Source organism: Orbicella franksi, chromosome 10, assembly GCF_964199315.1.
Source record: "Orbicella franksi chromosome 10, jaOrbFran1.1, whole genome shotgun sequence".
NCBI lineage: Eukaryota > Metazoa > Cnidaria > Anthozoa > Scleractinia > Merulinidae > Orbicella > Orbicella franksi.
Genome location: NC_138154.1, coordinates 12,573,505 through 12,599,426, shown reverse-complemented (window position 1 = coordinate 12,599,426; position 25,922 = coordinate 12,573,505). Strand labels below are relative to the sequence as shown.

The 25,922-nt window shown below is 40.8% G+C and overlaps 1 protein-coding gene across 5 annotated transcripts; it reads left to right on the top strand.

Moving 5' to 3' along the window:
• The first annotated feature begins 10 nt into the window (after nt 1-10).
• Nucleotides 11-25,557, top strand: LOC145499452 (uncharacterized). Of its 5 annotated transcripts, XM_081478963.1 has the most exons (17): nt 11-8,948; nt 9,341-9,412; nt 9,534-9,591; nt 11,273-11,284; nt 12,934-12,981; nt 14,163-14,308; nt 15,608-15,703; nt 16,474-16,616; nt 16,740-16,856; nt 18,680-18,831; nt 19,673-19,832; nt 20,204-20,285; nt 20,809-20,923; nt 21,370-21,480; nt 21,942-22,018; nt 22,911-23,018; nt 23,370-25,557. In XM_081478963.1, the coding sequence occupies exons 1-16, from the start codon at nt 2,059-2,061 to the stop codon at nt 22,996-22,998; spliced, it is 8,367 nt and encodes a 2,788-aa protein (XP_081335089.1). In that variant the 5' UTR covers nt 11-2,058; the 3' UTR covers nt 22,999-23,018; nt 23,370-25,557. The 5 variants fall into 5 exon arrangements, with proteins under 5 accessions (XP_081335089.1, XP_081335090.1, XP_081335092.1 ...); XM_081478964.1 differs by lacking the exon at nt 11,273-11,284; XM_081478966.1 differs by lacking the exons at nt 11,273-11,284; nt 12,934-12,981.
• The last annotated feature ends 365 nt before the right edge of the window (nt 25,558-25,922 follow it).

The following is a 25,922-nucleotide window of genomic DNA, read 5'->3' as shown; positions in this document are numbered from 1 at the left end:
CTTCCCCCCCCCCCACCCCACAAAAAAATAAAACATTTTTCATAAACTGTTGCTTTGAAATACCTATGGAGGTCTACATAGTCCTAAGAGCATTTCACAACAATAGTTTAACCAAAATTTGGAGGGTACACAGAGTGAATTACAGGGAACTGGAAAAAAGAAAATACAATAAAGCGGACCGGTACTCTCTCTAGACGAAATCAACACTAGTCAGTCCCCCCCTCCCCCTCCCCCCGCCCTTTAAGCTCAGCTTCTTTTCGTGTTACGCTCTTGGATGAGTATTTAAACAGCAGTACTTTTTCCGTGCTGCTTTTTATTAAGCGGGTAGCTTTTTCTTTTCGCCTGGATGCTTACCCCAGTTCGGTCATCTACGTTGGAATTCACTGAATCCCAAACCGTGTCAAAGGGTTGCCAAGCAACAAAAATGTATGCTGTCGCGACAACTTTTAGAGTATTCGCGAATGATCTTACAATTGTTTGTAGAATAGAATCTAAAGAATGAGAAAATCTTCGAGCGCTTTCAAGGATTTGTTCTGCAGAAAGATAGGACACTGCTGGTTGGTTTTGCACAGAGTAAGAATTTGGTGTCAAAATTTCACAAAGTGTTTACACTGCTCAACTTTGCTGTCTTCCCAAACTCTCTGCCGTATTTGTTCGTATCACGCTATGTAAACACGAGATGAATATTAAAAATGCAAATTTTTCCATCGTTGAATATTTCTCATCGAACTTTTGTCTCGAAAGCACTGTTATGCTGAACTGCTTTCAGTTAAGTAGGTAGCTTGGACAAGTTTCTATGTCTCTTGTCAAAAGAATTCGTGCCCGATGACATCTCAAATTCTGTCGCTTTTATTTTGTTCTACATCCGGACATCCAGAACCCAAATCTCTTCCCAAATCGATCTTTCTCCTATTCTCAATTGGCACCGGTAAAATTATCAGCCACTAACGAAATTATGGGAATGATATATACATTTACAAATGTCATTTTATTGACACGCATGAAATGTGTGGCATAAGTCAAACATGCGTGTCACACTGTTTTGGGGTCCGTTTTATAGTGGAAGCAGAACACGCTGGGAAGAAAACTTAATCTTTCAATTTCTTGCTATTTTTGTCGATATTTGAAAGAGAGTTCATTACATTTTAAATCACACAATTTATTTTGGAAAGAAGCTGAGAAAAGGTCATTGATCGAAAATTTCTAAGGCAACGAACTGCGCCCAAATGAACGAACATTAAAAAAATAAGAACTATAAATAACTGTAAGATGATCTTTGCAATTTTTTCGCGTTAATAGGACACTCAAACGTAAACTGATTAACTGAACCTCAGATGACAAAACCGAAGTGGATTTTTCTTTTAATTTTAGTAATTGAAGTCCCTAACATGGGAAAAAACCTAGCACTTCATAGTCACTGTTTATACTTGTTTACTTTAAGGTCAAGCTGAAATTAGTTTTCTAAGTTAAGTAGCGTTATTGCATATATTTGTTGTATTGTTTAGAGAAAAAAATGTCTTTTTGCCCTCGCGTCATTTGGCACTAATAACTTCTGTCGCGTCGGCGGTCCGTAGAGCCCCTGCAGATGTTTTCTGGTAAAACAAACTGGAGAAACGATGACTATTAACTCGAAATAGTAATATTAACACGACTAACTGTTCATATAAACTCGCCAGAATACACAGTTTTATGCTTATGAAGTTACAACACTCAAAAAATTATGTTTAATTTTCCGAGAAACGTCGGTAAATTCCATTCAACCAACACGCATAGAATATTTATTCAAGAATTTTAAGTATATGTGTACACTGGTGGAATAATGAACACTTCTGCCAGTCAAATTGTTCGAAGTTGTTTGCACTACGAATGCTGTTCGTGCCTTTTAACACACAAGATCATCAAACTTGATTGATTGGCGTGGAATTAAATACCTTGTAAATCCATAACTCAAGCGCTTGGATTACAACCCTTTGTCGACAGACGCACGCCACAGTAAGGACGAGAGAATTAGCAGTTTAGTTATAAGCTTTCTGGTCTTTGTATTGGTGCGAGCGATCGATGTCTCGTTCGCCAACCTATGTGGGTCGGCTGGACCCCCAGTTTCGCCGTTTTGTGAACGTTTTGAGCGTCTATCCAACGTCACCGACATCCAGTTTACAGAGTTTGATCGACGACAAAGATGAAGCGGCAACATCGTTGGCTTCCAGCTCATGTTCAGGGGAGAAATTTCCAGAATTCCTTACTGTCGACGCTTATACAGACGAAACTTGGCCGGAAGCACAGGGTCAGAGAGAAGTTTCTGAACTTTTCCTGGAGTACGTCAATGTTCTCAGCAGTGGAAGTGAATCGTCACTTATGACTGATGATAAAGAGATTGCGACATCAACTGCAACTTCAAGAAGGCGGAAAAATCCACAAAACGGAAGTTACTCGGGGCAACATTCCAGTCAAGAAATAATTCCGGACGATTCTATTGTAGAAGATTCGGTATTTGAGAGTGATGCATGCAGTGAAAGTTTCTACGACGAAAATTACTGTTTACAAAAGCGACCTGGTGTGTCGAACAAAACACATCATTTCAATCGCCCGGTATCGGGGTCTTTTTCGAGTGAGGCTGATTCGGAAAGAAATCACACAGACCGCAATGAAGCAGTCGTGTCTTTGAAGGATTCTGGTGGCTTTGGACGCTTACCCGGCGCTGGAGCGTATTCTCGTAGAAAGGAAAATATTAGTTCAGTCCCCCGGCTTCGTGGTCAAGAGGTCATCTCTAAGGGCCCACAGGACACGTCACGCCACATGGATGTCAGCCTCGATGATTCCTACTCTGTAGATTCGGAATTATGCTACAGTTCAGATATTATAGAGGATGACTGTTCTTCCACAAGCAGCGCTGACAGCAGCTTTGTGTGTTTTGCGCTTGTTGGTGAACAAGAGGACGCGAAAACGAAAAGAAAAATCGCGTCAAACGTCGGCCGGAGAGATCGCCACAAAATGCACAGAAGCAGGGACTCTTCTAGGAGAGGAGAACCCGATGGAAAAGAGCGCGATCACGGAGTTATGGCTTGTGTGGTAACTGGAATTTCTGGAGGGCCCGCTGTGAGAGTGTATCGCGATGACGATCTCAAGAAATCTGCTGCAAGGCCCAAGCTAAAGAGAAGCGAAATAGAGTATCTACGCGAAGCTAACGCTTCAAGTGACGGAAAAGAGTTCGAGGCTGATACGGCCGACAAAGATGTCTCTAAGGGATCGCAATTCCCACTTGTGAGAAGTAAAGGAAGAAGTCGTGGGTTTGTGTTTGGAGTATTCGGAACACCAGAAAACCCTGCTTTAGAGGAAGAAAAAAGTACCAGCGTTGATGTAAACGCGTTGAATCCAGAGAGCGGGGCTTCTAGTGGTGACGTGGAAAATATCGGCGCTTACAGGAATCGTTTGCCAATGCTTCCTGGAAGTGACTTCAAAAGCAAACCCTCAGTCGACGTCGACGATAAGCGTATTTACGAACGCAGCAATGACTTATTAGCCATTGAATGTGATATTCCCACGGATAATATGGTGGTGAAATCGAAGGCAACTGAAAAAGCTCTAATCGGGTCGTCTAGAGAAGAGAGAATAGATGACATTTCCATTGGTAAACCGTCCCCATCACCAGAAGAAATCTTTCGGTCAAGCCCAAGTCATTGTAACGATGAACCGAAGTCGCTGCCTTCTCGTGGAAGGCTTAATCATATGGTGGATGTGAATGAAGATGATAAACGCTTACCTTCATCTAAAAGTGTAACAGAAGGTGAAGATAAAGAACAAGCTGTTCCTTTACAGAAGCACTCTTCAGGGTTTATAGAGGGTGAAGATAAAGAACAAGCTGTTCCTTTACAGAAGCACTCTTCAGGGTTTATAGAGGGTGAAGATAAAGAACAAGCTGTTCCTTTACAGAAGCACTCTTCAGGCTTTATAGAACGCAAGAGAGACGTACGAGTAAAAGCAATCAGCAAGTCTGTCCAAAACAGAAGGCCCCGGAGAAAACGAAAAGAAGATGAGCAACATCGGAAGGAACACGATAAAGTCAAACCACGAGATGAGAAAAAGTTACCTGACGAAACAGATCCAGTTGACTCACAAAATGAGCACGATTTAAAGAACGTTACAGACTGTTCTGCACCAGATAGAGAGGTAAAGATGACTAAACTCTCACCGCCTTGGGATTCTGCAAACCGCTTAGGTATTGATTCTCACAGGGGAAAGCAAGATTCTAAAGCTACTGGATATCTCGAACCGGGGACGGGAAATTTACGAGATGAAACTTTGCTGATGACTGATGAAGTACAGCGAAACATTTCCGATGGGTATACTGCCGCGGAATTTAAGACCGACTTACTGACTCCCGTTAAACAAACTATCCGTGAATCAATCGAAGCCGGCTTCGTGGACAATGGTACCAGTGGCGAAGAATTAAAAACGAGACTGAAAGAAGACGATCAAGTGTGTCCAGAAAGTTGGAGCTGTGGTGTATTTGGGACTCAATTGGAAGGACACAAACAACAACAACCACACAAAGATCAGAGCCTCGCAATGGAAATTGCTGAAGGCCTTCAATCTATGTCAGGAGACTTTGTCATGAAAGAAGATTTGCCAGTTTATGACTCAGCCATTGGTCACAGCCAAATAATTTCAAAGAAGGATTATTCTGTTTCCATCTTAGAAAACCAAAGGGAAAACAATTTGGCGATGAAGAATAATTCCGGCAGCAGTCAAAACCGTAACACTGACTATGGTTATTTTTTTCATGATGTTGAAAGTGAGCCTAAGGACAACGAGAGCTGCGATCCTATCGTCCATGATATGAATGACTTCTCTGATGACCACGATCGCGCATTTTCTGTACATGATGCTCACTTCGTTTTGAATTCTCTTTCCGAGAGCAGGAAAAATGACGATGTATCTCTTATGGCTGGGATTCAGGGCATAAGTACGGACGATAGTGTAGAGACAGTCAACACTTGTAAGCCAGGTAGTACAACTGACCAAGAAAGGGAAGTGCGCGATACCAACCCAGAATCTCAGGTGTCTCTCCGGAATCCTTGCCAGCCAATGGAGCAAAGTATTGCTGATCACCATGGTGAAAACGAAGAAGAAAGTCTAAGCCAACTAAGCGAAGATGAAGCAGTTTCTCAAATTTACGGCTCGGCGCATAAAAAACGTACCCCTGAAGCAAAAAGGAAAAATCCTGAGGACCAAAAGCAGCAAGCAAAGTATTCCAAGAAGATGAGAAATCTTTTGGAAGCATCACAAAAGGACGGCAACTTTCGTTCGCATTCGAATGACAAATTCTCTGGTTACAGCGGTACAGAGAAATTATTTTCAACGAAAGAGGCTTTCAAAATACGTGAAGAAAGTTCTGGAAAAGCTGTTGAACTTCCTGTTCGTTCACTGGGAGAAGGACAGCCGTCGATCAAAGAAACCCACGCGTTCACAAGCAAAGAAGAGAGTAATACGAAGCCATCAGAAGTAGACGCCAGTAGAGGAAGAGCAATTGAAAGTGGCCATTCCAGTACCATGGATTCTATGGAAACGACAAAAACTGTAGAAATGTTTACACCCGACGTGACGCCAATAGTAATAACAGCTCAAGCCTATGTCCTCATTAACAACGGCACGAAAAATATTTCGTATGTTCCAGAGTTTGACGGGAGTCATGATGTCGCGCCAACTGCAGCACAGGAAGCTACGAAATATGAATCCCAAGGTTTAGCTACGCCTGAGATCAGTGGACATGATGATTTCAGTTTTAGCGGCCTTTCTTCCGAACGATTCGCGGACGAAAGCCTAGAGGTCAGAGCTAACGTTTATCAGAGTTCTCTGTCAACGCCTCCATGTTCGAAAAGTAGCAGCCATCCTGATATCGATGAAGTGGTAGGTGAAAAGACAGCATCAAAGGTGGAAGGTGAAGTCCAGCGAACAAATCTAATCGACAAGAACAAAATTGCCAGTGGGGATGACCCAAAATGGATCCACTTACCATCAAAAGAGGAAGATCAATGTCTTTCTATCCCGTCAGTTGAAAAGGTGGAAAAGGAAAACTTAGAGCTAATAAAAAGGGATCGCAACAAGGGAACTAAAATGGATCCCCCTATGTCTGGTGGCTCAGCTGCTGGGTTGTATGACACTCTAGATGTTTCTGTAGAGGAGATCAACGTTTTAGTTAACAAACCTGAATCGCTGGATGGCCATTCGGAAAGCCTTGACAACGAAGAAATAATTCAAATTCCCACTAAACAACCGAGTGCAATTACGATTTTGCCAGACGCTCAAAGACCACAGAAAGTCTCTGAAATCCTCCTTATTCGGTCTAGAAATGACTCTTGCAAAGATACAGCAGGGAAATGTGATAAGTCTCTGCATCCATTGGCAGAGACGATAGAAACACTGCCTTCCGTTTCAGCCCATCGGCAGGACAAAGATAACAATGGTTTAACACCTTCCCCTGGAGGACCCGAAACTAGCAATGAAGAGCTATGTGTGAACGAGGATGTTTGTTTTGTAGACTTGGATGCCAGTGAACACTCTCAAGATGGAACACGGGGTACAGTGGAACTGATGTCTGACGAAGCTGATCTGTGTTCTACGAAACCTGACTCTGTTAGCAATGAGCTAACCGACGAAGAGAATGCCTTTCCCGTAGAAAGTGACCTTGATTTACGTGAGGGTGTATCCCGTAAAATGAATGTAACGGATAACGTCCTTATCTCGGATGAAGGAGAGAAGAGACACCATGAGGTGGAAGAAGCGGTTTGCAGCTACCAAGAACCAGAGGAATGTCTTTCTCAAAACGAGTGGAACTCTCTTAATCTAATCAATGGAGTGAGAAATACAGACGCAGAAAACAGCACGAAAATTGAAAGAGATGCTAAAACTGATGTATGGCATTTGATCAGCCTACCAGATGGGACTACTCAAGCAGAAGTTGGCGAGATGAGTAAACCAGGGGGTGGAATGCGAGAGCTCTATGTGCACGTCAGTGAGACACACGTGGGCGAAACATTTACAAGAGCATGTTTGGAGGAAACGGTGTTCGAGCTAAGTGATCGAGACGGTTTTCCTCTTGGATCGAAGACCGTTAACAATGATGTCCCTGATTGGATACCGTGCAATCAGTTGACCCATTGTGGCTGCCTCCACAGGTATTTACACCAACGTTCCCAGGAAAAAGAAAGCGATGGTAATCAAGAATCAGCTGTCTTCTCAGCTTCTTTGCAGAAACTTGACACACAACCTAGCTTAGAAGGTGCCGAGGACGCGGAAATGTTGAGCACGTTCAAAGTAAACGGATACCATGCTAATCCTTCAGTCCAGGAGGTCTTTGACCAGCAGTGTCAAGTAGAGCTACTGAAGGAATGCATGCAACCAGAGTACAACACAAAGGAAAGCCAGACGTCATTTTCGTCCTCCGTTATGAATAAGGAATGTCAAACAAATGAGTCCACTGACATGGATATTCAATCAGAAGCCTTGCAGCAACAAAGCATTGAGTGTCGAACGGAACTACCACCCAATTTCTACACTAGTTGTGGTGTACAGGTAGAGTGGGAAAATATTCAGAGAAACAGTCAAAGTCTATGCGCTGACCAAGACTGCCAAACCGATTATGAACTTATTTTGACGTCTTCCGAGCAATGTCAGACACTTTCGTGCACTGAAGACTCTTCGCGTTTTTCAGTTGATCACAGAAACGCCAATTTGCATGGCGCTGAAGAGTCTTATAAAGTTTCCTTTGAGAACAAGGAATGCCAGACGTCTGAAAACTACCTATTTTCAAACCCTAGCAGTGAACTTTCAAGTAAGAAGGTTGGATCATCTGACTTTCTTCCTCTTGCGAACAAAGAATGCCAAACATCACGTGACATCCTGCTAGCAACGTCTTCAACCCAGTGTAACATATTACCTTCTCGTGGTGTAGAAGAAGCGTTAATTTCCGAAAAAGCCAAACCACTCCGGCTCCCTTCCTGCGAGAGCAAAGAGTGTCAAACATTACTCGACGAAGACATGATTCTTGCGACGTCAAAGCACTGCCAGACCTCCTCATGGCCTCGTGCTCCTGAAGAGACTCCGGTGGATCGCACTAACGTAGGGGACGAGGGCGGAATATTGTACGAGAGCAAAGAATGCCAAACATTGTCCAACAGCAGCCTACCACTATTATTATCAAAGGAATGCCAGACACTGGCGGAATTTGCATCTGATATTCCAAACACTCTCAAAGGGTTTAAGGCTCATCCGATTGTTGCCTATAACAGTAAGGAATCCCAAGCGACGCCAGACCCCATGAATGACTTAGATCATCCTTCATTTGAGCCCTTTGAGGGTATAGAAGTAGAATTCAGTGTTCAAAGCACCCAGACTGAAGATACTTCTGAGAGAGTCACACCACCACCCTCTCATAACAAAGAGAGTCAAACAACGCCCGATCAGGATCTTCTCCTCTCATCTTCAAAGGTCTGTCAGACGACCGAGTTAAAACCCGTTACTATTTATGAGAACAGAGAAAGTCAGACACTACCTGATGGGGAGATGTTCCTCATAACATCAAAGGAATGCCAAACGATGCCACATCATCTGGATGACCTAGGTTCTGAGCTTCCAAATGATCGATCTGAAGATATGGACTTATCCAACGATGCCAATGCCGAGGTGTATTCCGAGATATGCACTTCGCCTCAAATGACATCCCGTCTTCGTCCTGCTACTTATGGGAAGAGCCCTGAGACTATTGAAAAATCCTTTTTCGAGTTCCAGGCAGAATTCTTTCAGACTAACATTGAATTAGACCCCAGGCCAGTAGTTTCTTCTTTGACAGTAGACGTCTCGGAGAAAGGTTGCCAAACCATGTTGTGCAATTGTAGCAGTTGTGCTGATGAAAGCAATTTTGCAAGCGTCTCGAGAGATACTCAGAAAGGGTACTTCTTGTGTTTTATTAGTGCAAAGCTTAAGGGTTTAGTTTGCTACTGCAAAAGAAGAGGTTGAGAAGCTACAGCGATGTTTATAAAGTACGCTTTTTTCTTTCTCTCCGCCGTATTCTGATACAGTCTGTTTGAAATTAGAAAACTCGAATGTTGTTTTTTCAGTTTGCTATGAAATTTAGAGAATTTCACTGGGTTTCGTTGATCAAAGCATGCATTCTCTTTGGGCTTTATCTTATTCTCTCTCGAATTATTGATAAAGTTATATTCATTGCGATAACAAGTGTGGTGTTTGACTTGGCTCGGCGCTAGCACCTGAGCCAAGGAACGACTGTAATCCTCAGACAAGTATATAGCTTCCGTAACTGAGAATTGCATTCTCTTTTCAGAGCGGCCATGCGAGTATCAGAAGGCATGCAAAAGGAACAAGCGAGTCTCATCAAGCAGTTGGATATGTTGAGGTAACTATGACTGTGTAGACTAACCCTCGTGTAATCTCGCTACTCGAACACACCTCCATCGCGTTGAGACTTCATTTTGGGTCCACTACATTATAATTAGTGCTGCTCTTTTTGATTGAAGGGATATGAATCAAAAGCTTAGGGATGACAAGGACGCTATTGAGGCTGCGCATGAAGCGGTAAGTCTTGAACTGGTTAACACTAGACTGAATGATTAGGTGTTAACCACCTTTTCATAACGAGTTTATGCATTATTTATCCACACTATTTAAGGGTTATATTTGTTATCTTGAGGGAATCAATAAGATATTAAGGTGATAGTCACGTATCACTAGGTCATACTAGGCTAGACAAAGTCAGGCCAGTTTGGAGACCCCTTATCTGTCCTTTGGTGAGATAATATGTTAAATACCCTTTTACAAAGAGGAAAACTCCAGATTTCCCGCAATTATCAAATTATATTGTCAACCAAAATTATTTCGTAAGTTGGGTAGTGCCCAATCTGACAAATAGATTCCATGTTGCCGTGCGTCTGTTCAATAATAGATCACAGATGACGTCAAAATGTGGTTAAGAACCAATCGTGCGAGAATAATTCGACATATTATATAAAAGTAATCTACACAGTTCGTGTGCCCTACACGTAAAGGGTAATGTGACCTCGACATAGTCCAATTTGCAAATAATTGTACGAGAAAAACTTCTCTGACTGCAAAATTGAACTCAGCCAGCGACCTCGTTCACTTTTGGTAGTCTTCGGAATTGTTCTCACCCAAATATTTAGAAAGTGGAATGTACATAGTCCTATTTGTAAACTATAAGCTATAGATAATAGTTATGCAACGGTTTGGAGTGGTATACCATGGAATAACCCATGTTATTGTCCAACTGCAGCGAATACCTTGGAAATATCGCACGAAACGAGTACAATTATGCAGCGATATTGTTCAGTTATTTGTACAGTAGAAAACCTGTTTGCCGGACGGGTCGGCGCGCGCACGCATAACTGTCAAACTCTCCCTCTTTCACTGATAAATTTATTGACTACAGCAGTTGGATATTAAATCTCTTATTTGATGTTTAGGTGTGTAGTATCGCTTTATATTTCTACTCGTTGTTTGTAGTTTGACTCGTCTTACGGGCTCGTCAAAATACCGCATAACTCGTAATAGTATACAGCGATGCTACATATCAAAACATCTAATAAGATATTATATACCTCACGGTATACACACTCACCTAAAGGCTCGTGTTTAACCGAGAAAATACAAGTGACAAGTGGGATACTCCATGATATACCACGAGAGAGCGTTGCATAACTGTTTTATACCATGCCATAGAAAATACAGTGGCCAAACTAATCAATGCGACATACGCGCGGTGCATGATGGGAAGTTTGGATATAATACCGTCGAATTCTAACTGCATGGCACGGTCAAAGCTGTACAATATTGTACGCAGAGGACGACAAATGGTGCGGGATAGTTGCTGTCAAAGCAGCTACACATTTCGTTATTTACGCATTTCACACATCCAACTGTATTCAACATCACTCACACACTCTACCTGCTCAACTAACTTCCTCTTTTTGACACAATTCCTGCGAAAAAAGCCTCTTACAACTAAACGTATTTTAACACTTTTGCTTTTTAGTATATTGATTTAAAGCCAACCCTGGTTCGCTTGGGATACTTTATGACGTTTTTCTCTTGCAGAAAACATGTGCAAAACGTTGTGTGTCTTGAATGATTTATTAATGAAATAATATGAATTAATAATAATCATTCTTTTTAACTGACTGACTTGTTTTTGCCAATGCTTACTGTGCATGTGCTGGATCTTCCTTGGGATTTGCCACAGATGTTAATGGCTGTACGTATTTGTTTATTTTCTGTTTTGTTTATTTGTTTATTTTCTTTTTGCGTTCTTCTTTTTCTCTATCTTACTGTAGCTGTAACACTGATTTATCTTAAGGCTTCTATTAGACTCTTAAGTCATGTGACGTTTAGATGAAGACAGAATCGTTGAATTTAACTTTAAATTTCTTTAGTTTACGTCTTCTCCTGAAAAATAACACCAGGAACTTATTTTAACATAGGAATCGATTTTTTAGATTTTTCTTAAACAGTATAGCTTCTTACGAATATCCGAACGTTAATTTCTAAACCTTGCTTAACCATTAACAGAAATGAGGCAAAAACGCGCTTTTTAACTGAGCATAATTCAACGTAAAGTTAACTTTTGAAGCTGTAAAGACTGGTTTCATTTAATCGCTGCAATCATAGCGGTCGCTGCAGAAAACGTCCAGCGATCCTTACGACTACTGGCTTCCATATGGTCGCAACGATAGCTGAACTTCTTTTGCAGCGATCATAGCGCTCTTACGGAAACTAGTGCGCCTTAGTTTTAGCACATTAAAAAGGTTTAATGCTGCATAATCTACTTGATGTATTACTGAATGTGATTTAAATTTATGGCAAATAAACCTTATTTGACTATTATATGAAACTAAATATTAACAATTTATCCTTCAAAGAGTTCTGTTCACACAGTAATGGGGTTTAGCGTTAAGTTCGTATCAACATTCCTCAATAAGGAGTATCTGTCTTGATCTCGTATGTCGTATGATTAAGGTTGGCATGTTTACTATACCCAAGCTCACGGTACCGTGAGTAATAACACGTTCCGTATACGACTGTACGAACGATCGACCTGGCCACCAACCCCGAACAAGACCGAACCACCATCCGACGATACGGCCGAACAACCGGACCAACAACCGACTGCACTACCGAACTGCCGAGGTACCGACCGACCGCACGACCGAACGACCGGGCCAACACTGACAACAAGACCGAACGTCTGAGCCGCCAACCGACTTCACGACCGAACCACCGATACACCAACCGACCGTACGGCCGAACGACCGAGCCAAGAATCGCTTGCTCGAGCGAACGACCGAGTCACTAACCCAACACACGACCGAACAGCCGAGGCACCGACCGACCACACGACGGAACAACCGAGCCACCAACCGACTGCATGCATGGCCGAACCACCTACCACACCTAACGAGCAAACGACCGAGCTACCGATCGAGTGATCTACTGGAGTTCTAATTCCACCACAAACATTTTTGTACGTACTTTCCTTGAACGGTTGGTTTGTTTCAACGGCAATATTTAGTCTGAATTTACAATACTAATCATTCTTTCAAGTGACACTTGAAAGAATTATTAGCATTGTTAATTGTCTACATTGTAACAATCGTCCCAAACTTTCCTGGCATTATTTGCGGTATCATGAGCTTGGGCACTCTGTGAGCATTGCCAGTTTTGACGCTATAGCCGATTTCAATGTGTTTAAAGCGAGTAAGTAAATTCAATTTTAAGTAACCCAGCCGTTAACTTAAATCTTTTGCTTCACGTTGTTTTGACTCAATTTCTAAGATGACTGCAGATTATTAAACGAGGCGCAACTTAAAGAGAAATTGTATCTAATAAATACTGCTTATTAAACAGAAAAAAGAGAGAGGACACAGTCTCAGTGATGAGATTGAAGAAGCTGAGGTAAGAAATGAGCCGCTTTAATCGCTTTTAAACCTTTTCTAAAAGTAACTCGAATCTACGTTGGCTCCGTGCTTTCACATATCTATTCACCGTGACCTTCTATTAAAACAAACAAACAAACAAACAACAATAAAACCTAAACAAACATGAATGGTTCTTTAAGGCTGGTATTCACAAGTGCATGACCGTACGTAAGCATGAGTGACACGCGCAGACGCAGTAAGATGTACTATTCTTGTCCCCAGAGCCTCCGTTTTTTTTGGTCACATTTTAAAACGAGTAGCACTGGGGACGAGAACGCTAATTTCCTTTCAAAAGGTGCCACTTAGCAGCACTTTACTGTGTCTGTGCATGTTGTGTATGTTACGCGAATACAATCTCGCTCTCAAAGCCCGCTTTCCATTACCGATTTGACAATCCCGCGATTCACGGACTTCCGGCCGTTTCAGCTTAATGCTGTTTGGCTGACAATCGAAAATGAATACTCTGCCCATGCTCAAAAAAATCGTCGCTGGCCAAAGTCCGAGTTCTTGGTGCTGACCAAAGGAAAAGTGGGCTCTCGGTACGAGATTGATACGCCTGTGAAAATTTGCCTTTCTAAAGTACGTTTATCTTGATGTAAAAGTATTACGTAATTAAAGCAAAACTGAACATTTAAAATACCTGGCGTTGAAACCGAAATCTCAGCCTGATGCTGTTAATTGTTAATTTTAGCGGATTTTAATGTAGTAGGAATTCAAAGTTAAAACTGAAATTTGCGTGAAATGTTTTAAACTAGCTCGCTCCATAAAGTAACTTACTGCGGCTTAAAAATATGGCAACATATATTTGGGGAGGAATATACGGGCATTATATTTTACACCTGAGTAACCTTATCACCAGTTTCAAATCCTGTAGTCAAACTCAACGTCCACATATTCAACATTTCATTTTTATTACATTCTCTCACTTTTAAATCCGCTAAAATAGTAATGTGACTTTCATAACTGACGATGTACTCTTTTTTCGTACATTTTGAATCTTCCCTTCTCTTCTAAAATCTTACGTTCATGTTCTTCCTCTCCTTACGTGTTTCTACATGATCTAGAACCTGTTTTTTTCCTACATGAGCAGGTTGGTGGTAAAAAGGTTTGATGGCGCAGTAACTCACCGTGTTCTTTTGCATATTCACGTGCTTATAGAAGAAAACCAAAGTGTCGCGCCAGGGCTCGCAAATGTCTAAGTATGTGAAAAAGAGACGTGCCCCTCCCGCCGAGGAGACCTGGGGCAACCAAGGGTCAGTGGAGTCTTTTAGTGGAGAGGAAGTGGACGGACCTAACAACAGAAGGTTTGTACATGTATTGCATTTGAATGACTCTTCTTTGTGGAAATGATGAGGCGGGGAGGGATAGTTTAGGGAACGAGAAGAGGCAGAGGGGTCGAGTGGTTAGGGCGCCGGACTTGAAATCCAGTGGTTACGGGTTCCAGTCCCGCTCTGACGACTAGCTGGTGTGGTTCTCGGCAGTCCCGGGTTCAACTCCTCAGCCAAACTTGTAAACAGCCAACTGGGCTGCCTCCTGCCAGTTGGAATTTTTAACCATGCAATGTTCATTTACATCATTTGTTTCCATTATCCTTGGAAAGCCCCACTGGGGAAGAGGTCAGTTAAAATGTTTATTTTTATAAGAGGTCCCAGGGATATGGTATAGATCGTATTTACTTAAACTGGAAACAAGAGGGGAAGGGTTTGGTCAATCAATATAACATTCACTGAACTAACAATTGAAACTGCTCACTGCTTCCGGCGGGGGAGAGGGAGGGGATTATATACCAGTGTCGTTTATGTCCCAGAGCTTCTCTGTTACCATGTCCGCGGAAGAGACGCTCCAGTTACACACTTACATCAATAATTATAAAATCAATATAGTTCAATGGAGATTTAAAGAACTTGAAGTAACGAAATGGAGAGACAAGATTTCAAGAACACTAAATCCAAACTTGAGCTTTTGATAATGAAATGTTTCTGTTAAATAATATCAAATAAAACTGAGAACAAGGAGAGGTTGATGAGTGTCCTTCAACCTTTTCTTGGTAAAACTTGACGTTGAAGATTTGTCCAAGTTGTTGTCACTATCGAAACACTGGTACAGGTCTTTAAGACAAACCTCAACAAAGATCTGCGGGTGTAAAGCCGCCAATATAGTTCTATAAAGCCTTGTTACACGCTAAATTGCATTGTCTTTAATGCCTGGCTTGGTTTTCGAAAGAAAACGTAACAGCGTTACATTACCTCAGGTTTTGAAATACAAAGTGCATTGGTAATCGTGAAATGTAACTGTAATAGGTCATTTCCGAGTTACCTCGTGGCTCTGCTTTAAAACGAGTCCTGTGCAAAACCTTTCATATGGAAATGAATTTGATTTATATAAAATGAACTTGTCGGCGGAACACATTTTCGTATCACGGTTTTGCAAGAAGACTCGATTTGACACAGAGTCAAAACGCAACTCGTCGGAAATGGCGTATTGCATGGCAACCATTTTAACGTAATATTCTACTGTAAAACTTTCTAGAAGAGCTAAATAATAAAAATAAACTGTGTCACCCATTTCTGCCTGTTAAACGAGCTTTAAACCTGTTTTTCAAGCGACGGTACACGATCAAGAAGGCGGAGCTCTAAACGGCGTGACATGAAGAAACAAGGTTCCGTCATGTATTCGTATTTGTCAAACAATAGTCAAGGGTAAGTAATAAAGCGATAAATATTCAACTTCTCCTTACGTAATCAACACTGTGAAATAAGAAGGAAGTTTATTGTCTTGATGTACTACAAATTTCTTAGAACTAACATTAAAGGAGCTGTGTGACAATTAGTAATGTGAATTAAATTGTTAATCAGCTTAACAACACCAAGTTGTAGAGCAGTTTTCTCTTCAGTATCGTAAGTAATTCGTATTTACTTTTGTTTTGCATTACCACACTGCGCTTTTGGCTTAAAACTTCGCGCCACTTTGTTATGTAATCAGAACTAAGACCAAACCAATCTTGATTCGCTCGCACACGTTTTCCCGCGCTTTACATCGACCACGTGCACTAGCTTCGAGTTTTGATTGGTTCACTGGATTGTCTGTATAATCTGAGTGCCAGAGTGATTCAGTAATTTGATTTAGTTTTACGATACTCATTGAAAACCGCTCTATAACCGTAGAAATGAATTTAACAAACATTAAATCAAAAGACGCCTATTGTACCTAAATATTTGAAAGCATATTAACTGTATGCAAAACGCGCGTAGCTTCGTGTAAAAATACGCATCTACAACTGAGAGCTCGTTTATAACTACACGAAACAGTAAGCTCTATGCAAGCTAAACCATGACTAAAAAATTGAATTGTGTTTGCTTATGGTGAACATGATAATTGTAATAACTCTATCCCCCTCTGAAAAAAGATGTGGGAATCCATATCTCATTTTGCTTTTGAAATTCGCATATTATTTTGCTCTCTCCCTTAGCTCTGTGACCCTGCATGATTCCATTCAAGAAGAAGCTGAGTTTGACGGCGATCCAACACTGGAAATCATCTCGGACGAGAAATTAAAGGAACTCGAACAACCTGCGTGGGCCAAAAAAATACTGTCTTGTGTACAACCTAAAGGTATGAATGTAATTTATCAATCTTATCTTGTTCTAGGTTGATTTGCTACTGATTATTCTTGATTTGACGAGTTATTGGAATTCTACAGCATTTGATTTAACAGTGGACTTATTATTGTTTTAGAAATTGCAAAGGAAGAGGAGGAGGAAGAAGAGGAAGAAGACCAGATCGGGACAAGCGACGAAGAACTTGAAGAAGATGTGTTTAGGAAAAGAAAAGCTGAATTAACATCTGGCGCAGGTTGGTTGCCTTGAGAAGGCATGAAATCTGGTGGTTGCGGGTTGAAGCCCGTGTAATTGCTCGACTGCACAAGTACTGTTATTGCACAGAACCACGAGAAAGTACTACTCCATAGCTTTCATTTAAATGGTCACACACCAGGGTTTCATCCACAGATTTAAAAGTTAGAACCACCTTGTACAGCGTACATGAAAGTACTGCTCAATAGCTTACTAGGGTTTCATCCCCAGATTTAAAAGTTGGAACCACCTTGCAAACAAAACAGTACCAAACAAAAGGACTGCTCAATAACTTTCATTTGAATGGTCACTCACTGGGGTGTCATCCTTAGATTTAAAAGTTAGAACCACTTAACAGAACTTAATAAACAGTACCACATGAACGTACTGCTCAGAAGCTTTCATTTCCGTGGTCACACACCAGGGTTTCATCCACAGACTTAAAAAAAGTTAGAACCACCTTGTTTAAAATAACAAACAGTACCAGATGAAAGTACTGCTATTTACAGCTCAAAGCATTCACTTAAATGCTCTTATGGAGGGTTATCAATAAACTCAAACCTCGAAGCAACTCGTAATAAAACTGCGTAGAACAAATATTCACGCAACGGGAAAGGCGCCAAGCAAAAAAGTTAACGAACAGTGTAATAGCTTTGTACTTGTGCTATCCATTTTGGCTCATTCCCGTGGCCAACGAGCTTTTGCAAAACAGCGTCCTAACCAAATCTGCGTCGCGTGAAAAACGTCAACCAGTGTTAGAATTTTAACCAATCGTTTGTATATTCAGCTGCATGGAAATTGGTTCTGTCAATTTTAATTCTTGAGAAAAACCTAAATTCAGTTTCTAAACGTGCGCGTCGCCATCATGGTGACACTAGAGAGCTTAAGCAAAACGCGACGGCAACGAAAACCAGAACGTCACCAAACAGAAGGTTTAATGGCTCAAAACAGTTTCCAGCACGTAGATTTTGATTGGTCGTTATAACCACTCTATCACTTGATGCTACAATCATGGTATCAAAAATCTGCCCAATCATTGGTGAACACACTGTTATATTTTCGTGACGCAATAGGTTACCATAGCAACAGTATGACCTCCTAAAAACACCCTTAATTACAACTTTAGGGGCTTATAATTTGAGAATTTAAGGTGGCTCTGAACCCTACCTACAGAATTTTTTTAAAGTTTGCCAAAACTTGCGTCTTATCATGCTTATCAAAAGGTGATAAAGTAAAAGAAATTTCACCGTGCCGTTTTTGAATTATAAGCCCCTAAAGCTGTAACTAAGGGTGTTTTTAGGTCATACTGTTGCTATGGTAACCTATTGCGTCACGAAAATGATAACAATGTGCTCATCAATGATTGGGCAGTGCTTCGATACCATGATTGTAGCATCAAGTGATAAAGAGTGGTTATAACGACCCATCAAAATGTAAGTGCTGGAAACTGTTTTGAGCCACCTTAATGAGCAGAACAATGGTTGTGCACGTGCGTTATAAATCTTTGTACATTTCTTTGCCGTTCTCAGCACAAAACTAAGTTTTGCGTATTTTGGAGAACGCGAATGGCAGCGGCTAATTTTTCGTATGCTAATTTAAAATTGAACGCTGGCGTTACATTTTTAGCTTGAGCAAGCTCTGAGACCAATAGGCGCACTGAACAAATTTAGACAATCGCGGAATTCGACGGTAAAATAAAAAAAATCTCTTTTTTCTAGGCGTCGTTCTTGGGGTCGCCGTCGTCATTGCCTAAGTTCTCTATAAGGTCCCTTACCTCGTGTAACTATGACCATTCTAACAACTTAAACATACTTTTTGTTTCAGCACGGAGTAGATTAAAAGCAGGAGAAAACGAGTCGGACATGTCTTATTCTGAAGGGTTAAGTGGAGAGACTGGGAGTGAAACAGACGACCGACCAAACTCACCTCGCGCGGCGCCTGTTGGCAAGGACAACGAAATGTGTCGCACAGTATCAGTAAGTTGATTGCAATTTTAAAACACCATTATCTTTTTAAAATATACAGCCATATTGCTTGTAACTTTGCCCTTCGTAATCCGTCTGAGACGCCGTCCACACTGCGTCGGAGAAATTTGAAAACGGAGTTTTCACTTTAAAAAACGCATCAAATGTTTTGCGTCTACATTACGCAGGAGAAATCTGGAAACTCGACAACCACCGGTCACTTTGGATTCATGTTTGAGGAAAACTCAGGCAGGGAAGTCACGTGATTATCGTGATGTCATCGTTTTCGAAAAGCTCCATCCACGTAAAAACGAAAAGCCGGCGTTTTTAAATTCCTCCGGTTTGAAGAGCGTTTTCGAAAAGTTCTGTTTTCGTGACGGATTAGTGCGGATGGTCGGTCAAACCGTAGAAATGTAAGGCTATGTTTTCAAATTTCTCCGGCGTAGTGTGGACGGACCTAAATCTTCCCGAATGTCTAACAATTTATCTTTTTTTTTTTATCTTTGTTATTGGTTTTCTGTAGTTTTGTGCGTCGCAAAACCCAAAAGGGTAGAGATAATTTGTACGATTTTAGTAAGCTAGTGTTTAGCTAAAACTTCTGTTAACAAGTCGTCTTTGCTTTTGATTCTTAATTGAATAGAATCTCTCCCTTGATAACTTCGTTATGAAACGCAACAAATTTAATTACGTTTTGCCAAGCGGACCACCTCTCTTCGAGTCTCGATCCTTTGCCATCAGTTGTGCTTCTTCTGCGGAGTAACAGGGACTGTGTTCGCCTGGAAATTATTTTTTCCAAAGTTATTTTGCTTACGAATGCCTTATTTATGCTGTCTGCTTTCTCGTTCATCAACAGCAAGACATGAGTGAAGCGTGTGCGTCCACCATTAGTGAACCCGCCACGCCAGAGAGAGTATTTAAAGTAGTGTTTGTTGGCGATTCCGGTGTTGGAAAGTCGAGTTTTATCCATCGGTTTTGCCATGACGCTTGGAAACCTTCATTCACCGCAACAATAGGTAATACGTTTTGTCTAAAACAGTGACTTAAATATGGAAACTTTTTTGTTCAAGGATTTTAGAATAAGGAACTTGCCTCAGGACTAAAGGCAAAACCAAGGTGTAGCCACGGAGCGTTTTCACTCATGTGGTCAGTACCTATGCAAATTTATTGGAACAAATGAAAGTGTGTTCTTAAGAAAACAGTTCAACTGCCACAGGATTGGCCTGGGACACCAACATAGCGGCGTTTTATTATTTTTGGACACCAATATGGCTGCCGTGACGTCATCTTTTCCGTTTCTTTTAGGTTATGACATGTAATCGATAATAATTGTTCAGCTGATATTTTTTCTGTCTGATATCGTGTGTCTTCCATGTCTTTTTCCCAGGGGTCGACTTTCAGATAAAAACGATGTGTATAGATAGCAGATGTATTGCGTTGCAACTTTGGGACACCGCTGGCCAGGAAAGGTAAGCTCCGTTTTATTCTTAGCTGTGAGCTCCGTTTTATTCTCCGTTTATTTCTTAGCTGTCTTTAGGACATGGTCAAACCAGCTGAGAGTGCGTGGATGTGCGAAAGTTGATATCATGTAACAGTGAATATTCGTGGACCCTGCAGTGAAACGAAATAAGGTTTATTAGGCTTCGGGGTACTTGTGAAAACACTGTGAGAGTTTCAGACCAAAGTACCCGGATTTTTGTTCTTCCAAACGTTTTTCGGCGAGATTTCATCGCGACGTCCCCGCGAAACCCCAAATGTGAGCAAGTTTGATATCGATAAGAGGGAGTGAGAGGTCGTGAACGATCGTGGTTTCTGAAGAGGGATTGTTTAAATCTCTCATTTCCTGTTTATCCCGACTTGAAGTTCTCTATAGCCTATTGCGTTTGCCTCAAGCCATATAAACAACCGTGCGCATCAGTTATTAAACGAATGAAACCTGTCTCATATGAACGTACGTGGTTTAAGCAGCCATTGTTTATCTACATGTGACAGATTCCGCAGCATCACTAAGCAGTACTTCAGAAAAGCAGATGGAGTCATAGTCTTTTATGACGTCACCATGGAAACGTCATTTTTGAACATCAAAAACTGGATGATAAGCGTCGAGGTAACGAAATAGTAACGTAATGGAATTGTAAGTTGAACATTGTCGTTACCGATGAGTGGGTGTGGATTTGGGTGTGTCAGTTTGTGGGGAAAGGAGTCAGATTATTTTTGCGTATTTATATTTAATTAGTTTTCAAACACGTACGTGCCTACAAGAAAAGTAATTTGATGTTGTGCCGGAGAGTGGTCGAGTGGTTCTCTCTTGCTCACCATATTTGTAGAGCTGGTATAATGGATCTTATTAAAAACTGGATTATTGGCTAATGCAATTCGAGAGTTTACACTGGCTTAGCCATCGTGGGTTATGAGCCATTCATTCGTCGTCCCCAACAATAGATAGTTACACTGAAAAGATTGTGATTCTTTTAAGATAATTTCAACGGTCATTCACTTATTTACTAAGATTTAGTCGTAAATGTATGCATTCTTATTTGTCGTAATTTTTAGGAGGGAACAGATGACGGGACAGCAGTAATGATTGTTGGTAACAAGACTGATCTTGTTGAAGACGACAGTGAACGAGCAGTCAAGAGTCAGGATGGAAAGAAGCTAGCCGAGGTGCACGCATAGCTTGCTGTAGTGTGCAGTCTTACTGCTGGAGTAGTGTGTTTACCTTTCAGATATACCGCGGAAAGTACGAGTAGATCCCCTTGAAAACTTTAAAAGTAGCCTTAGAAACTTCAATGGTAGTCTTGGTAAAGAACATTTTACCCTTAGATCACTCTAGTGCAGTCTCTGGTCTTAACATCTTTCTGAGCTACACTGACTGTCGGACGGACGGAGTAACTGACTAACCGACTGACTGACTGACTGACTGACTGACTGACTGACTGACTGACTGACTGACTGCCTGACTGACTGAACCACTTAACGTCTGTCCGAATACCTTTCAAACTGTCTGTCTGTCTGTCTGTCCGACTGACTGACTGACTGACTGACTGACTGACGTCTGACTGTTTGACTGACTCACTAACCAATCGATCGATTGACTGACTAACCCATGTGTCCGGCGTTAACAGGAATACAAAGCCTTGTACACCGAAACAAGTGCTAAAACAGGCTACAATATTCAAGAATCCATGGCAGAATTCTCCAAGTGAGTAGACGTTCTGTTTATCTTACCACTGAACCATATATGATAAAGCTTTTACACAGTGCCTGGTTCATGATTGTAGGTCCACTTAATGTAGATGAAACGTAGTGACTTCAATCTTCTTATTACATAATGAAGTGTGGTACCTGCGGAGGGATTGGCGGACCAAATTAATTAACTCTCGTTCTTTCGCAATGTGATGATGTACATTGCGAAAAGTTTATTCAGTTCACTTTTAAGGAAACCCTGGCTTGATCAGTTCTTACTTCCTGAAAATATCATGAAGTAGACGGAGTCCTCGTTTTTTCCTTCCTGATTCTACGGTTTCATTTTGCCTATTTTGTTGTGTTAAAAAAGGATCTGGGAAGCTGGTGATCATAGTGGCACACCACACCAGCCCCTTACCAACGGTACCTGACTCGTACCCGCGCCCCTTGGAAACAAGAACCCTAAATACTAATTATGCGAGCTGCAAAATATTCGCGTGTTGACCAAGAGTGAGGCCAAGATGGCTGCAAATTGGCTCTTTTTCCTGCAAACAAGACCCTTAATTGCCAACCATGCGAGCCGCAGGATATTTACCTGTTGACCAAGTGTGAGGTCAAGATGGCTGGGAATTGGCCTCTTTTTCCTTGCAAACAAGACCCTTAATTGCCAACCATGCGAGCCGCAGGATATTTACCTGTTGACGAAGTGTGAGGTCAAGATGGCTGGGAATTGGCCTTTTTGCGTGATTATGGACCGAGACGAAGTCTAGGTTTATTAATTAAACACGAAACAAAAAGATCGAGTTCAATCTCTATCCATCTTGGCCAAACAAGCTAGGCATACGAAAAAAATAAGTGGTATTATCTATTTATTCACTAAACCAACCCTTGTAATTCCGTTATAACAGAATGCTACAAGTTCGAGAAGACGAATTAATGCAGAGTGTATTGAATCTTGTGCATGAGCCACAACCTAAAAAGAAATGCTGCAAATAGTCGTTGGATGGCGTCGCCAGGTTTGCATATATTTTACTAATGCTTCTGTCGTTTTTCAGTAAGAACATTATTCTTTGTAAATTAAAACTTCCCTCCGCTTACAATTACTTTAGCCAAGACATCATTCTCTCTAATTGTACTGTTCCCGTATGATTGAGCAAGTCAGTTAGTATGAAAAATCGTCCCGCGATTGGCACCCTATATTTCCGAATTGAAGTAATTTGCTCCTTTGGCCCAGAGAGTTGGTACTTTCGGGATTTAACAACTTTAAAACAAACGACGTAATTTTCGCTGGCAAGTCAGGAGGGGATGATTTCTTGCGGAGCTTTACGTTATATCTACTGATACTGCGATATGGTTCTATTTCACAGGCGGAAGGAACCGCTTGGACGAAACAAGAACTTCCGGCCACGAAGCCACAATGATGATTCCTTAATTTCCGTTCGCGTAGAAGCAACATCCAAGAGTTTTCTTGCCAAAATTTAGCGAAATTTTCCACACGCAGCTCGCTGGTTTGGTGCTACATAGACAGAGGAACACACCGAGAGAAGAATTTGCCTTGCTGGGAGAAAAAGAAAACAGAAATACCTACCTTATTAAATGAAATTTTCGCGACACGTTTATTTCGCGATTTTGCATGAGGTGCGCATATTTCGCGACACTTAAATTCCGCGATTTTGCGAAAATGTACTTTAAATCACTTAAACTTCGCGTTTTTAAGTAGCACACAATTTATTTCCTTGGCAATGTTACTTTAACATGTCCTTGGATTTTGTAAACTGGCTTTATCAATATAAAGGTATACAGTAACGTCAAAACTAACAAACATGCAACGGCGGAACTATTTGTCAACAGTAACATAATGTGAGTCACTTAATTTTCGCTTCATGTTCTGTTCGCGACACTTGTTATTCGCGTCACTTTAATTTCGCGATTTTTTTAGTCGCGAAGTTAACGTGTCGCGAAAATTTTATGTGATAAGGTACACTGTAGGAAACCATTTTGTTACAAATTGTACATTCAAAAGTTTTTCAGCACGCGTGCCTTAGTTGTGTATATTTTACTTGAATCAACAAATATCGTTGAATTAAGAGAAAAAAATAGACGTTTTATTTAAGGACATTATGCTATTTATATTAATAACTTAAAAGGGCAAACAAAGCCTAGGGGATTTAAAGTGTGATTTGTAAATACTTAAGAGAGAGACATCAAGGTTCTTGTTTTGTGTTTGTGGGTGTTCAGTAAATGCTGTTGTTCACAAATCATTGAAGCGATTAATTCAAAAGACCGTTTAAAAAAAAATAATGTACTAACATTATTACCCTATTGCAGAAAATTCTCGCCATAGCCCAATTTCGCAATTTTTGAAGGGTTGTAATTCTCGACACCAAGTTTTCGCGTTATCATAACTTTTCAAAACGAAGTTTGACTTATTTTTTCAAAATTGCAACTTTCACGTAAAGATCAAAGTTGATTTTGAACTAGAGAAGAACAGTTCTCGCCTTACGATGTAACGCCGAATAAAAGCAGTTTATTAAGAATCAACGACCTTTACTCGTTTTTAAACATGGCCAAAAATTTAATGTGGCGAAAATTCATTCTGTAACAAGGTCGACATTGTTGTTGTAACTTGTATCCGAGAGTGTTGAGCAAAAAAGTTAAACTGGAGCCAAGCATGGAGAAATGTTTGGTTTAGTTGCTAATAATATACATGAAAAAATTACTCGATTCTGATTGGCTGAGAGCAGTGCAGTTCACGTGTAACACCAGTGCAAAAAGTGTAGCACCAGTGCAAATTACACATCGTAATTCTGGATTATGATTGGCTGAAAGATAGTGGGAAATTTTCTAAGCCAATGATATCACGTAAAATGATAACGAAACTTGTGTGCGGAATTACTCGAATGAGTAAAAATGGCTTCAAGAAAGATCTTCCGACACTTCTTCCACGCGAATTTTTTCATATTTATATCATTAATAATCAAGTAATCATACGGTTTTTCTCGTTCAATTTGCAATTAATTTACACTTGTGAGTTTTTTAAAAAGCTGAAATTGAACGAGAAAAACCGTATGATTACCTATACAAAATAAAATTTACAGTTTTGTACAGGAGTTCAAATGCGAATGCTGTACAGAAGGCAGACTAATTTTTTTCGCAAGTTGTTGCTAACTGTATTTTGCTTTGCTTTTATTTTGCTATTGTGAATGGCTGAGCAGAACTGATTTCATGGAAGATCTGCACACTGTCGCATATTGAGACCCTTTTTTTCAGCTTGCGGGGACAGAATTTGCTCTAGAATTTTGTGCGTCGCCATCAAAACGTTCCAGCCACCGTCCGTTTTGGGAGATTTTTTGGTTTTTTTACACAAGCCTGATTTCTTCAATTTATAGATGCCTATATTTATGTCGTGAAGAAACATGCGTGAAGTAAGTTATCAGTCAGTTCTCAGAATTTTTGTGTTAGTGTAGCCAAACCTTTGTATTCGTTAGACGTGTATTTTCAATGATGGAAACGTCTACAAGATAGAAGAACGAAATAAAGTATTTTAATTATCAAGTTGTGTCGCTTGTCATTGTCGCAGATTTCTGGGAGATGTATGTTTTCACGTCACTCACGTACCTAAGCAGGCTCACCAAGGGTTTGCGCTGGAGTTGAACTACAGTTCCGGCCAAATGATCAATCATTTTGATTAACCCATTGCATTGACACCTGGATATATTTGGCGACAACGCATTTTTGGACATTTTCAGCATGGATATCAGCTAAATTAGCTCCAAACGATCGATCCAAAAAGGCATTTGCATCGTGACAGCATTTATTTCTCTCCACTGGCATCGCGTTTTATGACACCTTTGCTCGGGCATGCGCGCAAATCAATATTTTGATATAAGAAATAGGCTTTTCGGTTTTTTAATTTTTTT

Bases quoted from the DNA above. Each gene is read 5' to 3' on its own strand.
- LOC145499452 (XM_081478963.1), top strand. From the start codon at position 2,059: ATGTCTCGTTCGCCAACCTATGTGGGTCGGCTGGACCCCCAGTTTCGC. The intron at 14,309-15,607 runs GTTTGTACATGT...CTGTTTTTCAAG, and splicing joins GACGGACCTAACAACAGAAG to CGACGGTACACGATCAAGAA. The intron at 16,857-18,679 runs GTTGGTTGCCTT...TTTTTGTTTCAG, and splicing joins TGAATTAACATCTGGCGCAG to CACGGAGTAGATTAAAAGCA.